Source organism: Lonchura striata, chromosome 1A, assembly GCF_050655825.1.
Source record: "Lonchura striata isolate lonStrDom1 chromosome 1A, ASM5065582v1, whole genome shotgun sequence".
NCBI lineage: Eukaryota > Metazoa > Chordata > Aves > Passeriformes > Estrildidae > Lonchura > Lonchura striata.
Window position 1 is genome coordinate 14,973,925 of NC_140741.1, and position 17,356 is coordinate 14,991,280.

The window sequence follows — 17,356 nt, forward strand, 5'->3', positions numbered from 1 at the left end:
GGAACCTGCAAAGGCCAAACTGCTCTGCAGTCAGTTATCCTGCAATTGCTGTAGCTTTTGTTTTCATAAGCTTGTCAGAGGCTGAAGCTGGAGTAGCTGAAAGCTAGAACCAATAATAGCTTTTTAAAACATTACATTATTTCGCTTATGTTCTCGCATCTCAGGGGGAAAAAAAATCCCCTATGGCCTTATTTAGATTAAAAGCAATCATCTAGAACTTTTTTATGGTTATTTCCAGCAGGCAGAGTGAAAAGGGTTCCTGTATCACTTTACCCATCTCCAGTCTGCCTGGGACTCCCTTGCAGCAGACCTGTGCTTGGGTTGAGAACAGAATGTTTCCTTACAGCCCATCTAGAGGCCTTTCTAGACCTGCTCTTACACATAGGATTCCCCAGGTCTTACCAGGCAGACAAGAGGTGTGAAGAAGGCCCAGCAGATCTTCCACCAGATGCAAGGCTTGTAGCCAATCATTTCTTCAATGTTCCTGTAAAACCTGTTCACACCTACAGAAGAAATGAGTATTGAAAATAACCATCTCTGTACCACGGTCTTCATCTCTTCTCATGGAAAGCACAGGCCAGGCACAGCAAGAGGGTGACAGTGTGGCATGAAAAGCATTAGCTGGAGCAGATGGGGTAGTGGGACACAAATTCATGCTAACAGCTTCCATGTTTCTGGTGTCCTCTTGAGGGCCCAAAGGGAAGGACCCTGGGCATCTGCCAGTCTGTGCTGAGGTCTTTGTGAGGGCCTGGAGAAGTGAGATGACAGCCTTCCACTCCTGATTTTCTGAAGTTATCAATGTAAGCTATTTTCGGCTGCAAAATTGTCATTGTCTTCACTGGCTTTTTCATGCTTTTTCAGCATGTCACCATGCCCACAGAGAAAACAAAGGAACAAGGTGTTTTGTGCTTACCATAACACCAAGAAATTGAGATGGTCTCAAAGAAGACAAGAAAAAGAAGACACATGCCACTGGCTGAGTAGTAATCAAACAGCTTGAAGACATAAATGCCACCCTAAAAAGACAAAAACAGGGTCAAGGAGTTCAGTTATAGATGATGATCGACAATATCAGCCAGCAGCTTGGATTGCTACTGTCCGTGTCTGTTGGTTTAATGTCCATTTCCTTGGACGGTAGAGCCACTGTTGCAATGTTTCCACTGGAGTTTGGCTCCCAACAGCAAAACTGATGTGCTCTTGCAGACAATCAGCCAGCCTGTTCAGGCATAGCCCAAGGTGAGGAGAAAGGAAATTCACTAGGATCTCTTTGATTTCTCTGCTTTAGAAGGAGTCAAGTTAGTCTGCTCTGCCCCTCCCCAGAGTTTTGTTTTGCCTCCTCATGAACCCACACTGCTCCACAAATGGTCTCCAGACCACTCAGCCCTCACCTCACCTCCTGTGAACCTTGGCTTCAGCTCCAGAGGTTCAAGCCCCCAACAGACAGGTTTTCTTCGTGTTATCTTAACTCTTTGAAGCAAGTATTCCCTAAATTTGGGCTCTGTTGGCTTGAGTCCTTATTGCAAATAGCAGAACAACAGGCCAGACTGACAATAGGATGATGCTAAAAATTATGGAGGCATCCTAAGTCACTTGAGATGTAGCAGTGATGAACAAACCACTTTATCCAGAACAGGAGAAATGCTGTCACTTCTCCCAAAGCTTCGGTGGTGCTGTGATATGCCAAGTGGCCAGAAAGGTGTCAGGAATGGGGGTACAAGCACAGCCTGTACAATCTGTACCTGGGTGATGTTGGAGAATCCAATGAGATAAGAGATGAAGCAGACTACTGCGATAAAGATCTTCTTCCTGGCTCTTAGGACTTGAGGATACTCATCCATCAGGGCTGTAATGAACCCTTCCACAGTGCAGAACTATGGGAAAAGGCATACAATCAGGATATGTATATATATATATATATATAAGTAACTTAACCTGTACAAATTCAACTTCAATGTTGAGAACCTTAGTGATTTATAGACTCTGCAGAGTCTAGAAGAGTCATCTCTGCACAAAGTTGGTCTGAACTACCTTCTGAAAATTCATTTCTCTCCCCACTGAATATAGATGGAGCTAGGAGCACCAAAGTTAAATACTTAAAAATACCTCGGATAATCTCTTCCTTTTGCTTCTCATCGAAAGCCTCCTCTTTCTTCCCACAGACTCTCTAGGGTCTCCCTATCACTGCCCTGCTCCCCACACTGCTAGGCCCTGTGCCAGAGTTGTGTGCCTGGCTGCTGCTGGGACATGTGCAGGTCCTTTATCACTCTTCTTGCAGGACCTTCGTGTTCTTCTCAGCCTGTGGCAACAGCACTTGCGCTGTTCAATGATCTAAAATGCTTAATAAGGACCTGTATTATCCACTCTTATGTGCATGTAAATAACAACATCTCTGATTACCCAGTACTTGACTTCATTTCACTTTTTCAAGCAACATTAAATGCATGTAGCACACCAAAAGCCCATCTTCACAGCACATCACCTTTCTAGAGGTGGAAATCCCTGGATGGTTTGTGCAGAGCTGTATAAGAATGTCGTCTGCACCATAACACATAACAAAATCCCCATGAGTGCTGCCTTCCAATTTTCCTACTAGTTCTGCCTTCTGGCACAAGGGCAGTTTGACTGCCCTTGTGAAGTGCATTCTTCTCTCCTATCTTTTGATAAACTGTGATATTTACTTTTATATCTCAGTCCCAGAAACTGCAGGTAGCATACCCTCTCACAGAGCACATCTTGCCTCTAGCAACAACCTGGGAATTTATGAGGGCAGCAAACTGGCTTCCCTGGTCATGCCAAGCAAATGTACCAGCAAGTGCAATGAAAATGAAAGTGGTTTCATCACTTTTCGATGTTGGGGACTTCCCCAGCTCTGAGAAGAAAAAAAAACAAAAAACCCTAGAGTGAAGGTAGAGGTACACAGACCAAAAAGAGCAGCAGAGTGTTGGGAAGATGTGTGGAAAAAAAATGGAGTGCCTGAAGCTATGGCTGGGCAGGGATTGTGGAAGAGCTTGCACACTGCTGACTGCTGAGGCAGAGCAAGGCAAAGGGAGATGTGTATGCCCAGGGTTTTATATCCACATGGAAAGCCAGTATTCCCAGAGTGTCAAAGCTCAACTGTTTACACTTGAATTTTTAATGAGCTAAGCTTTTTATGCTGGACACAAGTGCCACTAATGCATCTTTTGCCATTCACACATGGGTTAAGCTGCCTTTGTAGTCATTGACAGTGAGCGCTTCGCCCCATCCCATCTGGCTCGTTGTCTGGAAGAGTCAAAACGGAGGTGGCACCACCATGTGAAGAGATGGCATGACATGAAAAAACACTGCTGAAAACTATTCCTTCCACATGGATGCATGGCCAGGTACTGCCAGAGCCATGGTAGGGCCGGGGGATCTGAGACAAAAAAGGCAAATGCATTTGTGAGGGAACAGCCCTGGTCGTGGGCAGAGGGTGGTGTGCAGCAGAAAAGGAGCAAAGAAAATTATGCCTTAGGTAATTAGATGGAGTATAGCTGACAGCTCTTTGGTGCAGGAAGAACAATCAAAATCAGGGAATGCACAGAGGGAAAAACAGGGAGATGGGTGGTAAGGAACAGGGCTACAAAGTGAGTTGAATTTTCTTTGTCTCCTATCAGAATTAAGCTTCTGTGTAACAGATAAGGTGGAGAAACAAATGGTCATACATTGCTTTTTCTAGCCATGGAACAGGCAATGACCTTCATACCATTTACTGAAAATTGCCTCATGACAGCCTCAGACTTCATAGGGGATGCAGCCTGGAGGAGGCTTACCTTTCCAGCCCCAGGGACTGCAGGTGCTTGGCATGGGGCTCACTTTTCCCAGCTTACAGACCAAACCCTGGCTGCTTGCACATGAAGACTCCTGGATGAAAGCATGCTGCTTTCAAAGTGGCAAGGAGCTGAGAATTGGTGACTCCTGTTCTTGCCACTGCAGTTCACTCTCCAAAAAATTCTGCTTTTCCCAACAACCCTCTCCAGCAACAATTTTTAGCACACATTCTTCTCTTCTTCATGCCTCAACCCATGATATTATTTCTTTCCCAATCATTTTATTTCCATTAACCTCTCTCTTTTGCTCCTTTTCCTCTTTAGGGGCCTAATCATTACACAAGCTGCTGGGTCCAGTAATCTGGGTTTGGGAGTCAATGTAGGTGTGGCACTTCTGTCTGAAGGAGTGTCTCTCTTCCACCTTCTCCCAATTGCTATTCCCTCCTCAGCCACACAGAGCACCCTATTGCGATGCATGGACCTGTGGGGAGTTTGACCACAGCTGCCAGATGTGCAGCAGAGAGCCATGAGAGTGGTCGCACTGCTGGCAGCTGGAAATCCTCATGACCAACCACTGCTAGGCAGCCTCACATGGGACAGACACAGGCTGGCAGTCACAAGGCTTGCCAGCTCCCCTGAGCAATTAATACCTGACCTGGAAACTGGTACATTAAAAGGAAGCACAAGCATATTATGAAAGAGGGTCTGGATGGGAGAGAGATGAAGCCTGGATGGATCAGAGCAGAGGAAACACCAAGGCACACGAGTGGGGGCACAGGTGGGACGTGTCTGTCAGTACAGGTCATTCATCCCACTCAAGGAACCGCAGAGCACTCTGGCAGGAAGAGCAGATGGAGCTGTGCTGCATCTGCAGGAGACTCCACTGTCACTAAAGGGCTGGACCTGCATCACAAACACAGACCTCAGCCCAGTCTCCCTTCCCTTGCTCGGCTCCAGGGCATCCCTGCTGTGCCTACAGAGCTGTGCCCTGCCGGTGACAAGCAGCAGTCTCAGCCCAGCTGCCCTGGGGTGCAGGAAATGCCCTATGGCCCTGCTGTGCCTCGTGAACTGGGCTGCTGACCCAAATGAAAAATGCTTGCTCCCCATCTGCAAATGCCACAAAGGATATGTAATCAGCATGTAGAAAACCTCTGTTTTTGGGGTTTTTTTTAACTGAATGCTTCAAAACGCACGTGGAATTGCAGCCATTTTAGCAGCCTATGTTCATTGGTTTATATGCATAAGCTGCCATGCTGTTGCTGATGTGTTTGAATGAAGCAGAGCTCCAGCATGCAGACAGAAAGCTTCTTCACATGTATTTAGCTGTGCTGTTTAAAAGTTTATTTTCCATTTGTTGCTTCATTTCCCCCCCACCCCAGCCTCTTCCTCCAGGCAATGATAGCCTCCCAACAGACTGCCTGACCTCTGAAACTGGCTGTCAGAAGGGATGTGGAGAATTTCAAAGGGTATTTCAGAAGCAAATGCAGCAAATAAATTCCACAGAGTGCTTAGAGGGCTTATTGTCATGTCTCGATTTACCAGTACTGAGTGAATAATCCATGCAGATAATTTTTTTCTGTAAATGTAGTTTCTTTCAGGGCATTCAGGTATTATTTGAAATTTTTTTCCTAAATAATGTCTATGGTAATGCATTCATGAGCTTTATAAAGTGTTTATGAGAGTGCGATATGATTGAAAACTAGATTTGGTTGATTAGATTTTCCTGGAAACCAGGTGTGACATTTCAAGAATAGGTTTGAGTCTGATTGTGAAGTAGGCTTGGGTTTATGAACACTACTTGTAATTCAAAAGAGCATCCATTTTGCACCGGTGGTTTGTGCTGCAAGAGAAGAGCATGGGGGAACAAGGGCAGATATGACAGACCAAGTGCAGGTTTTTGCAGGAGCCTTTGATTTTGATACACTCAGAAGGAAGGTATGCTGCAATTCACTGCTTCACTGGGTCGTTACTTTTATGCTGAATTATCATAAAAAATCCTATCACCACTTGTAAAAATGCAGAGATACTGCATTTGATTTGTTTTGTGAGGGCTCTGAGGGGGCAGGGTAGAGCCCTTTTGCTACATCTAACTTCTTCCCCCTCAAGTATCTTGTAAAACTTCGCCATCAGGTAAGATGGCAAAGCAGTCAGGGTAGCCAGGCACCAGCCTTTTCCAAGGCATGACTCCTTCCTTTTGCTAGGATCTGTCCCTGCTAACCTATGGACCAGGCCAGGGAGCTGCAGCTCTGCTCAGGGTGCATTGTTGTTGGCATCAACAACAATGCCAAAATGCTGCAGGAAAGCACAGCCCTCACACCTTAAGAGAGTAAAAATCCACTCTACTCAGCACTGTCCCAAGTGCAGAAGGGAACATCACAATTGTACCTGAAGACATTTTTGTATCTTCCTCCACTTTGTCCCTGAGTTGTCTCACCTGACTGTCCAGACCCAGCATCATCAGCATGGAGAAGAAGAGGATTGACCAGAGTGGGGACAAGGGCAACTGTGTGACAACCTGCGGGTAGGCGAGGAAAGCCAGTCCAGGCCCTGCAGTAATGAAAAGGGGGATGAGCTCATGTTTACAAACTATTTGATGGGAAGTCTGAGCTAAGTGCCACAGTTAAATAAAGATACAAAAATGACAGCAGAGAACTCCGGAGTTTTCATGTAGGAGCTAGGAATACCTGTGCCTTTGTGCCTGTGACCCACCAGCTTGGTGGGAGGCATAGGGGCAAGATGGGGAGGCAGGATTGGAGAAACAAGTCCTGCAAGTAAGTAATCAAATTATTGCAACCAAATGGAGCTGGAGCACTGTGCTAGAAAAATAAACTGGTATTCACAGCTGGTTATAACTTTCCTGGGTGCCTTTTATTTTTCCTTCCCACCGCAAAATGCTGTTTCTTGAGATAAAAGCTTTCTCTGGAAAGACAGCAATTTCAAAATATGTATTTGTGCAGAAAGACACAGTCCCATCTTGGTTAAAAAATTATTCTGAGATCACAGTCTCAAGATTTTGCATGAAAAAGGGACTCCAAATTTTGATCACATCTACTGAAAACATAGGTAGCATCTATTCTGCATAGGAAATTTTCAGACAGCAAATGGGCTAAATATTTCACTACAGCAAAATAAAACTTCAGCACACCTAGCCAGGAAAGAAGCAAGGGCACCCCACACAAATGGTTCTCACAGGTTGCTGTTGCATTTGAACCTGGGTTTCTGCTTACCTGAGGAGGCCAGCTCTGACACCGACTTCTTTGTGATGTGAGACATGAAACCAATGATAGAGAAAATAACAAATCCAGCAAATATGCTTGTGGTGGAGTTTATACAACAGACAATAATGGAGTCTCTGGAAGAGAGAAAGAGAGAAAAAACCCCACCTGCAGGTCCCTGCAGTGCAAGAGAATGAGGTAAACAGAAGACCAAGCCCTGTGCAGAGCTGGTCTTGTGCTTTGGACGGGTAGCACAGGAGGCATACTAAGTGTCCTGTAGGCAGGGCGCCCCTCTAAAGAGATCACAGTGTGTCCCCTAGGCTGCATGTTGCCAGCAAGGGGATGGCAGAGATCACAACCCCCTGCCTCACCCATGAGGAGCCCCAGCCACACAGGAGGATGGAAAAAAATCTACCGACCTGTAGACATTGTTGTGGAAAGTGTTGTAGCTGCCCAGAGCAATGAGGGAGCCCAGCCCCAGGCCATAGGAGAAGAAGATCTGTGTGGCTGCGTCCATCCAGACCTGTGGAGAAGGAGCCAGAAGAGGAGTGCAGCAGAAGGGGACTCAGTGCTGTATGTGCGTGTCCTGCAGCAGCGCAGTGCAGGGCTAGCAGGGGGACTGGGTGCAGACTGTGGAGCTGTGTGCTTGGATGCACAGCCCACTTGGGTGTCCAGGACCTGAGGGAACCCTGTCAGTAGGGCCCAGTCAAGAGTTTCTTACTAATATCTAATATAAAGCTATTCTCTTTCAGTTTAAAGCCATTCTTCTTGTCCTATCACTACATGGCTTTATCAAAAGTCCCTCTCCAGGGCTTTACTGTAGGGCTCTTTATATACTGGAAGGTAGGGAATCTGCATCCTACCCATGTGTCAAGTGTATCAAAGTGCAGTCTGGCCCAGCATCAGAAATATAACCCCAGCCCTTCAATGGGATGGATGTAGATGGATGAAGGGTCCTGCATTTCTGAACAGTGTTCCATGCAGATCAGAAGGGACTCTTGCATTGTCTGTCTGTGTGTGTTTGCACATGTGCCTCCAAGGGATGCTGCTCCACTCAGAGACCCACATCCTTCTCTCACACCCTCCATTTCTCTTCCACTAGTGTGTCTTTGATTTTCCAACGTGGAGTTGTTTGTGCAAACAACTGCAGAGGACAGCTTGCAAAGCTGGTCCCAGTGCCTTAAGGTATTAAATCTTAGAAAGTTCAAGAAAAAAAGACATACTGTTTGTTTTTTAATTGTGTAGGATTTATACAACTTTTCTGGTCTTGAGAACCCTGTTTTCTGCATTAGAGACAATGCAGTTGGTCGTATAGTTACAGAGAGTGTCCTGAAAGAGGGATCATTGGGACCATCGATGGGAAGTGACAAATGTCCAGCTGTCCCCACTCACACATGACTGGTGACTTTGCATTTTTCAGCAGCAGTACTCCCATGGTTCTAAAGTCTGTGTATCCTGAAAAACCTCATTTTTGCAAGTATCCCTGCTCCTCCTGGGTCTCCTCTCTGCTTCTAGTGACCAAGAACACATTACTGGCCACCACTCATCACTTAAACACTTCCAAAAACTGCTGCTGTGTGCTGCTGTGCTTGTGCTCTTTCTGAGGCCCCCATGCCAGCACCACATCATCCTTTCTCTGGGATCACCAGACCAGCAGCCCTAGGACAGCCATTGAAATGAGACATTCCCAGCCCAGAGGGCAGGTCCCTTTGTCAGGATAACTTCTGACTCCCCATACCCTGTGGATATCACTGCTTGAGTACAGCAGAGCTGCTGCACAGATTTCCACCCATGAAGGAACTTTTCCTCAGTTTTGACTCAGCCTACGAGACATGGGTCATGAATACTTGGACAGGGTTATTCCAGAGTTTGTTTAAGTACTTAAAATATTCATGGGAAGTGCCTGGGGAAGCCTAATGCAGAGACAGCTGGGAGATAAGAGCTTTCCTCACTAGGCTACAAACCTCAGAGTCAGAGAGCTTCCTGAAGTCAGGTGTGAGGTAGAAAAGAATCCCCTCCTTGGCTCCTGGCAGCGTGACTCCCCGGAACAATAGGATGAAAAGCATGAAGTAGGGGTAGGTGGCTGAGAAATACACCACCTGAAAAAGACACCATGGGAGAGAAGCCATCAGCCCACCAGTGCGCAGGACCTTTCCTGCCCATGGTGTCATTGAGTCTGGCAGGTTCACCTGGGAGGGGGACAGGTTCCCAAGCACAGCCATTTGCAGAAGCATTTCCTTGCATTTTCTGTCCCCCATTCCCATGCTAGTAACGTTTCTGGCTTTTTGAGGTTTCTCCCTGCCAATGATACATAAGGACACACTAATCACAAAAGTAGCAGACTGAAGGCTGGATGAAATGCCCAAAGTTAAAAGAATTGCACAGGGATAATTTTAGTCCACAGAAGTAATCCCCTTAAGTCATCACATCCTTATTTTGCAGAACTAAAGCTGGTGTTTCTCTAGACCAATGCATCAAGCAAAACAAATTGTCTTGACTCCACTGCTTTCTTTTCAGCACTGTTTCAGTATCTCACAGATATGTGCCATCCCTCATCACAGGGCCCACACCAGTAATCACCAGGGCTTTGCTGTGGCTGCGTAGCTAAAGCCTGTTTGAGAGCCAGTGGGGAAGTTAACAGCTTGGGTGACCTACCCCTGAAGTGCTTCTTTCTGATCTCTCCTCTAGATTATTTCTTTCATAATAGTGTCCTGCTGTACCATGCTGTGCTCTAAATAACACATCCCAGCATCTCAGCACTGCTGTTTCACTAAACAAAGCAATCACCTTTCTGCTGTGCTAGCCTGGAACACTGCACAGGGAATAACAATGGGCTTCTTGTCTGAACGTCTCCCATCAATATCAAAAGGGCAGCAGGGAAATTTTCAAAGGAGATGGTGAGCTTTTTTCCACCAGAGGCAATTTAAGAGATTGTGATTGTCAAAAGTGGGAGGTCACAAGAAGCTTTGCTCTCTCAAAAGGCTGTCCCAAACTGGGAAATATAAGTAATTTCTGAAAATGCCTCTTCCCAGAAAGAATGAATGCTCAGACCCATGACCTTACAGGCAAGAGCTATTCTCTACAGTTAGAATGAAAATTATCATAAACATCGTAGCAATTTTTACAGCCATGAAAGGTAAATGTCAGGAATTTAATAGTATCTACTGTGATTTTGCCTCTAAATACTGTACCTTAGTTATAGACACTTAAATAAAATTGAGTCTGGAGGACATTTTGATGATGCAGCAGTGACAGGCAGCACCAAAAGACCCAGCCCTCACACTGTACCTTGCCTGTCCACTCCACACCTTTCCAGATGGAGAAGTAGACCAGCAGCCAGGCCAGGGCCAGCGTGCCAGCCAGGGGCCAGCGGATGGTGCCAGGCTCCCCCAGGCCTCCGGACATCTGGTGCATGTTCCTCCTAAGGGTGGGAGACACTGTGTTAGAAAGAAGTCTCACAATCAAGGGCAGAGGAATTAAGAGCTCCCAGAGGTGGCTGGAGGGTGAAGGGCCAGGTGCAGACAAGTGTGAGAACCCACAAATCCCTAGAGAGAACTGAGGATCATTGTGATGGGAAAAAGGGAGGCAAAGAGAGGTGGAGAGACTGTTTGCCTGCCTGTCCATCTGACCTGCATCTGCACAGTGCACCCCATGCCCACCATGGCCAGTGGCTGGCTGTAATGCCCTTCTGCCAAAGCTGCCCAAGGAACAGAGCCAATAGGCACAGGCACAGCCCTGGTGGGCAGGAACAGTGACCACAGGGAGGGAGAGAAACCTGGTGTAGGCAGGCTGGGCACGTACTCCCAGAACTCGGTGACAGCGCTGGTGAGGTTGGTGGTGTCGTTCAGGGAGTAGTTGGAGAAGCAGCGGTCTGTGTTCCAGGCATTCCCACAGGTCTGCCACGGCAGGTCCTGCACCAGCACAAGGACAGCAGGGTTATCATCCATGTGATATCTCCCAAGTGAAATCTGGCTTCTTTTAAACTGAAGCCCCTTAATTTTTTTGCAAAGGTAATGGGCAGCTCCACTGGATGGGCATGCCCTTGTAGCCAAAATAACAGAAGAATTTTTGAAAATATGATAAATTGTGATAAGGATTTTCGGGAAAAAAAATATCATGATGTGATTAGGGCAATACTGTAGCTTCAATAAAATGCTAGCAATTCCCCACATAGAAAGCCACTTCCAATTAACTGTTGATAATTAATACCTACACATTAAAATACTATCAAGGGATACTGTGTTTATAACCATTACAGCTTTTTGCTAGCTTCACTCAACAAGTGGCTAGAATTTACTGCAGAAAGAATAAGCAGGGATTTGTTTCTTATGTTTCATTTACACCAAATTCAATGCTTAAAAAGCAGCATGGCCCTGAGAATGGGGGCAATGGGTTGTCTACAAAAACAGACTTTTATAACACAAGCACAGGAGAAAATTGTTCAGGACAGTAGCTGTTTCATGCTGTCCACTGCCCTGATAATGAGCAGCACAAAGGAATTCCTGGGAGATGTTTACACTGCGGGTAGCAGTGTGCTGCAGCACAACACTACTGACTTAGATCAGCTCTGGCACTGCAGGCAGTGAAGCAGCAGTGCCAGGGGCTGTGTGAGTGTGCAGGGGAACTCACCCAGGCCACAAGGTGCCATGGCTGAACCAGCCTGAGGAAAGCAGCTCGGATACATCTCCATGAGCAGCTACCTCTTTTCCCAAGCACAGTGTGTGTAGATAAATTCAGAGCAGCTACTCTGGGTGATTTCCCTCTGCAGGTAAGTCCTGGTGCTCCAGCTCAACAAAGCTTTAAGAAGATGTTTGTATCCATCCCTATTCTTCCATGAATGTAGACCTCTTCAAAGGTATTATCTGTGTTTTAAGAGCCTTGTGCCATCAGTGCCTTTTAGTGCTGCCTTCACTGCTCCATCTAAATCAGTTCACTCCAGCAGATGATATCATCAAATGTGGTATCCTGGCAGAATGGTGACTACTGCAGGGGTGGAGGTGACATTCCAGTGGCCACCCCCCTGGTGATTTCACTGAGGACTTGCTAACTGCACTGAAGAAAAGGCAGTAGCTTCAGCAGTGCTGCACAGCAGCTCTTCAATGTCTGCATGGTAGAGAAGCTGCACAGCTCTCACAAGGAGGGGCAGGCTGGGAGGCAGTTTGTTGCTTCTCCATTTCCTCTGAATTTCAGAGGACAGCAACTGCAGAAGGCAGGCTGGGCTCCTATTATAGTTCAAAATACTCTTAGTTAAATTTAGGAGAGATAGGGGACAGACATCATCCTGGATTTTTCATTTGCACCTCAAGTCCTTTTGGGAATTTGGAATAATTTTCTCTCGTAAAAGAAGAGGTCTTGAGCCAAACACTTGGATCTGCCTATGTACATACAAGCACTGTCACCACCTGGGTCTGTAACACCTGAATGTACCAAAGCCTTATCCTAATAAACATTCTGCCCAGGGTATAGTTGGGATGGGTTACTTTGGGGAAGGCCTCTGTTTATTTGGGAATCCCTGAGGGTGCATCTAATCACCCACAGCCAATAATTTTGTTCTAGATCCAGGACCCTACAGTGATAGGCGGTATTGGTGGTAGAAGCACAGTTGAGAATGCCAAATGAAATTATTCAGCAAAAGTCTTGATAGATACTTGGAAGTTTTGCTGGAACAAAAAGGAAAACTGGATGTACATTGTCCACAATAGCATTTCAGGGTTATATCTAAATGACATTTTAAAATATCTGGTTTGGTTGATGCCTTTAAGGCTTCAGGTTGCTCAGAGAGTTACATTAATGAAACTCTTACCAGTTTCTGGGCTGAAATAAATAATTCAGCTACCAAGAAGTTAATATGGGGTATGATTCTAACCTTGTATGGTAGAAGGCCCTGCTATGTAAGAGGAACCCGCTATAAACCATAACACCAAAGCACACACTGAGGGGCAGTCACAAGATGTCTAGATACTTTCTGAATAATTTTCCCAGCAGAAAAAAAAAAATCCCTTGGAGATAATTTATCAAGAGAGAAATGAATCAGAACTAATTAAGATAAGAACTAAGTCCTGAGAAATAAGACCATGATGTAACAAAACCTGACAAAACTAGATCTGGAAATGTGCAGCTCAGATTCAAGCAGCCCAAGAAATAAAACAAAAACACAGGCTGAATTTTAAAGACTGAAGTGAGTGGGAAACAGTTCCTGTAGAGGGGATAGGACCATCTGCCCCACAGGACAAGCATCACTACCCATCAGCACCACAAAACTGCCTCCAAGGCTGATGAACCTCTTCAGAAAGGGTGTAGCACGATGCTGACAAGGGCTCTTTGCACAAATGGCAAGCAGCTAGTGATTCCTGTGGGTCATAAAGAAGCTACTGCCCATAAGTGAGAGTGAGGACACAGACCACAGACAATGCCATGCTGCAGACACGCCCGTGACTCACCGCAGTGAAGGAGTTGAAGAGATAGTAGAGAGCCCAGGCAATGATGACAATGTAGTAGATGTTCAGCCAGAAGGACAGAACCATAGCCGCCAGTCCAACGCCTGCAAATGAAGGCAGAGAGCAGCATTAATCCAGGTCTCCAGTAACCAAGGGAGTTCATGGGCACCACAGCAAGGGTTTTTTTTGAAAACGAGAAAAAGGGAATCAGCTCATCAACACAGAGTTTGCTATAGTTGTACAGTGAGCTGGTTAGCAAGGGAGGCTCATTCCCCCGTGTCTCTCAGCCACCCATTTCCACTGGGGAAGCAATGCTTTCAGTGTGCTACCAGTATTCTATGGACAGAGCTCCATGAAAACAGGATCTTGTCACTTCCCTGGCAGAATTGTACTTTCCCACATCCAAGGTGTTTCTAAACCACCATTGGCTTCTAGAAAACAGTTACTTCAAGTATGGCAACAAGTTTCAATCTTATGCAATTAAAATAAGCATATGTAGAGAGGCTTGGAAAAACAAAGGGTCTTCTGCAACCAGAGCCTCTCTGTCACAGTCTATATTATCCATAAAGTCCCTTGTCATCACACAAAACTGCTTGAACAGAGCACAGTGATGTTAGTGACTGCAGACATTGAGGTCGAGGACAGCTTGATAAAGACAGAGGGGGAACCCAGCCCCTCCTCACCTGCCACCCCATCCCAGCCCCCAGGGATTTGCTGATTTGCCTTCAAACCATTAACGGAGTTTTGCCTCTAGTTATGTATCATTGCTGTCACAAACATACAGCACAGTACCTTTGAACATGGGTGCTAATCTCCAGACTCCTAGTCCACCAACAGAGGTATACTGGCCCAGAGCAGTTTCCAGCAGGAAGAGAGGAATCCCAGCAAACACTAGTGTCAGGAAATAGGGGATGAGGAAGGCCCCTGAAAGAAGGAGCAATGTTATAAGGCAGTTCCTTCTTTGATCAAGAAGGAAATGTCTCCAGCTCTGCAGTTTCTTGCTCTGCAGCTCCCATGTGATGAGGAGTAGCCTCTCCTAGAGGTGAAAGTTTGCAGCTAGAGTTGATGTGTTCGGTGAGTCTCCCGCTGAGGTGGCAGCTGCCTTTCCCTTATCACTGTGGGTATGTATGCACCATGTATACATGTACACTGGCATCACTAGCTGTACAATGCCAGCCTCACTTTGTTTAGATAATGCTAAACCAAATCTGACAATAACCCCAAAAGCTTGGACACTGACATTGGAAACTTGTTGATGCTTTCTGTCTTACCTGAAGAAGCTTTCAATTCTTCTTCTTCTTGAGGGAACAGTGCACAGGAATATCTGGCATTGGTCACTGCTTTCTTTGTTAATAGCTGTTTCAGTCTTTTAAGAAAACTGTGACCAAGACTGTATTGGCTCCTGTAACAGTGCTATATACCACCCCGCCTGTGCTTTAGTTTTACCCTTAAAATTCCTAGTGAAAAATATTATTCTTCTCCATGTCCCTGTGGAAATCATCTCATCACTAGAAAGGAGGTAGAACACTCATTCACTAGAGATATTACTGGCACCCAGTTTTTAGAAGAGCAGTCAGAATAGGAGAGCCTTGCTGTGTGATTGGAAGGCTGTTCAAGTTCAGGTCATCCTGATTTATAGGTTGTGGGACAAAGCAAATTTTTTATCCTTCTCATGCATGTACTGGAGTGGGCCATCATTTCTGAGGAGGACATACTTTTGCAGAAGATGCTCACTGGGAACAGAGGGAGGACACCCAGTTTGCCCAGAAACGGCTGGCTGTGTTCAGGACAGCTCTGATTCCTGCACTAGCCTTAGGGCTGAGCTGTCAGTCTGAGTCTTCTTCTCCAGATAATTGTAGGAAAGCAGACGTGGAGCCAGCCAGCAAAGCCACTCTGGAAAGCTGTGACCCAGCTTGCACCCAGCAGAGCCAGGCTCCAGCAGCTGCTCTCTGAGGGCAGGGAAGCAGCCAGGCACAGCCAGGGATGCTGGCTCAGGGGACATCCAGCTGGGGACATCTGCCTGCCAAGCAGGGAGCTGAACCCAGCTGGGAGAGGCAGGTGCCAGCACTCGGCATGGAAGTCCATGGAAGACAGCATGCAAGAGGAGCTGGCAGTGGGTGGTGGGGAGAAAACACTCTCTGTGCCAGCAACTCAGTGACCATGAACCTGAATCACAAGCTGGCGTGGAAGTGCGGGTTCTTGGCTTCATCAGCAGCCTGATGTACAGGAAAGAACAGCTTTGAGCCTCACTGTGCCTGCTCAGCAGCCTCCCCTGTGTGCTCACTAGATACCACAGCCTGCAAGGTCCAGGCCCCAGTGGGAAGCCAGAGTCTGCTCTGAGGACACGGCTGCTGACACCCTGCTGCTGTGGAGTTTGGAGGACAAGCTTATCAGCAGTGCAAGTCTCTTCCTTGCTTCTGTAAAAGCAATTAATGAAATTCGGCTGCAGCTCTGATGATCCTGCACTTCTTATCTACAGCAGGTCAGGAAGGTTTGTAGGTGAAAGATCTTATTAGACTGTTTGGGGGAGAGGGGGGGGGTGGAACAAAAAAAAAAAAACCCACCAAATAAATTTTTGGACACAGGTCTTTTATCCTGGCTTGATTCTCAAGAATAGTGGGAAATCTAGAAACCAGACCACTTCCTCGAGCTGAAGGCTGTTGGCAATGACACTGCCACTCAGGAGGGCCAGGTCCCCAAGCAGGCATGGATAATATCCCCAGGTCCTGTGAAGTCAGATGGGAAATCAGTTCTGAAATTTGTATCTAAATTTTGCAGGCCAGTACAAAATACGGTTGTGCATGACCTTGTGGAAGTCTCAGTTTGTCTCCAGATCCATGGGTGTTAAAGAGGTGATGATGCTGGTCTTGCTCAGAGCACTTTTCCTTGGAGGCAAGAAAGGATCAATAGCGCCTGGCGCACACTGTGCAGCCCCAAAACTGCCTGCTCCTAATGCCCTACAGCAGGGAACAACAATTAATCCTTAAAGCAGGGAACACTGCCCACGAATCAAAGCATTACAAGCTGTTACACTCTGTTGCTTTGAGTCTCAGTATGCAAATGAGGAGTGCGGGATGCTTATTTAAAGGATTGTTTTTCTCTTAAGTTATTCAAGCTTAGCATCTCACAACATTTTTTAGCACGTACTCAAGTGCATTCAGAGTGAATTTGGAGTCTGGTACAATTCTGCTGAGATCAGAGGGACTGTATAAGGTTATAGATGAGTGTAGAGGCTGGAGCCACGGGCACAGCTAGGCATATCCAGCTGCGTGCAGGGCCAGCAGGGAGCCCAGGCATCCCTTTGGGTGAAGCCTGCACCCCGCAGCGGATGGGCCGAGCGCTGGGCTGCCGTGCCCTGGGCTCCCTGCGCCGAGCAAGCCAGCCGTGAGCCGATGCAATGCGACAGCGGTAAGCGAGACGACAATATTTCGATTCAGTTCAATTTGCCTGTGCGTAATGGAAGCAGCCCACACGACCGCGCTCTGAGCGGCGCACACGCGGAACGCTAAAATTAGCGTTCCACCCCCAGTCTGCCGTGCTCCGGAGGCGCCTCCGTGCAGGCAGAGCCGAGGCGGTGCCCACCCGCTTGCGAAGGAGCTGCCGTGCGCCCCCGCCGCTCCGCTCCAGCCCCGGTGACGCTTCCGTGCGTCAGCTCCGCCTCGGCGCGGCTCCGCGGCGGCTCCGCGGCGGCTCCGCACCGGCTCCGCACCGGCCCCGCACCGGCCCCGCGCCGGCTCCGCGGCGGCCCCGCGGCGGCCCCGCACCGGCCCCGCACCGGCCCCGCGGCGGCTCCGCGGCGGCTCCGCGCCGGCCCCGCACCGGCCCCGCACCGGCCCCGCACCGGCCCCGCACCGGCCCCGCGCCGGCCCCGCGGCGGCTCCGCTCGCCCCTCCTGGGCCTGCCAGCAGCCGCTGCC

The 17,356-nt window shown here is 47.5% G+C and overlaps 1 protein-coding gene across 1 annotated transcript in view; it reads right to left on the minus strand.

Moving 5' to 3' along the window:
- The window catches only part of LOC110472974 (sodium- and chloride-dependent GABA transporter 1), a 36,318-nt gene that overhangs the window by 10,878 nt on the left and 8,084 nt on the right, over window positions 1-17,356 (minus strand). The window contains exons 2-12 of the mRNA XM_021535179.3: window positions 14,233-14,364; window positions 13,444-13,544; window positions 10,805-10,914; window positions 10,292-10,424; window positions 8,968-9,102; window positions 7,423-7,526; window positions 7,016-7,140; window positions 6,223-6,335; window positions 1,740-1,871; window positions 914-1,016; window positions 403-503 (exon numbers count right to left, since the gene is read on the minus strand). Of these exons, the coding sequence (XP_021390854.1) occupies window positions 403-503; window positions 914-1,016; window positions 1,740-1,871; window positions 6,223-6,335; window positions 7,016-7,140; window positions 7,423-7,526; window positions 8,968-9,102; window positions 10,292-10,424; window positions 10,805-10,914; window positions 13,444-13,544; window positions 14,233-14,364 (1,289 nt within the window). The remainder of the gene's footprint in view (window positions 1-402; window positions 504-913; window positions 1,017-1,739; window positions 1,872-6,222; window positions 6,336-7,015; window positions 7,141-7,422; window positions 7,527-8,967; window positions 9,103-10,291; window positions 10,425-10,804; window positions 10,915-13,443; window positions 13,545-14,232; window positions 14,365-17,356) is intronic.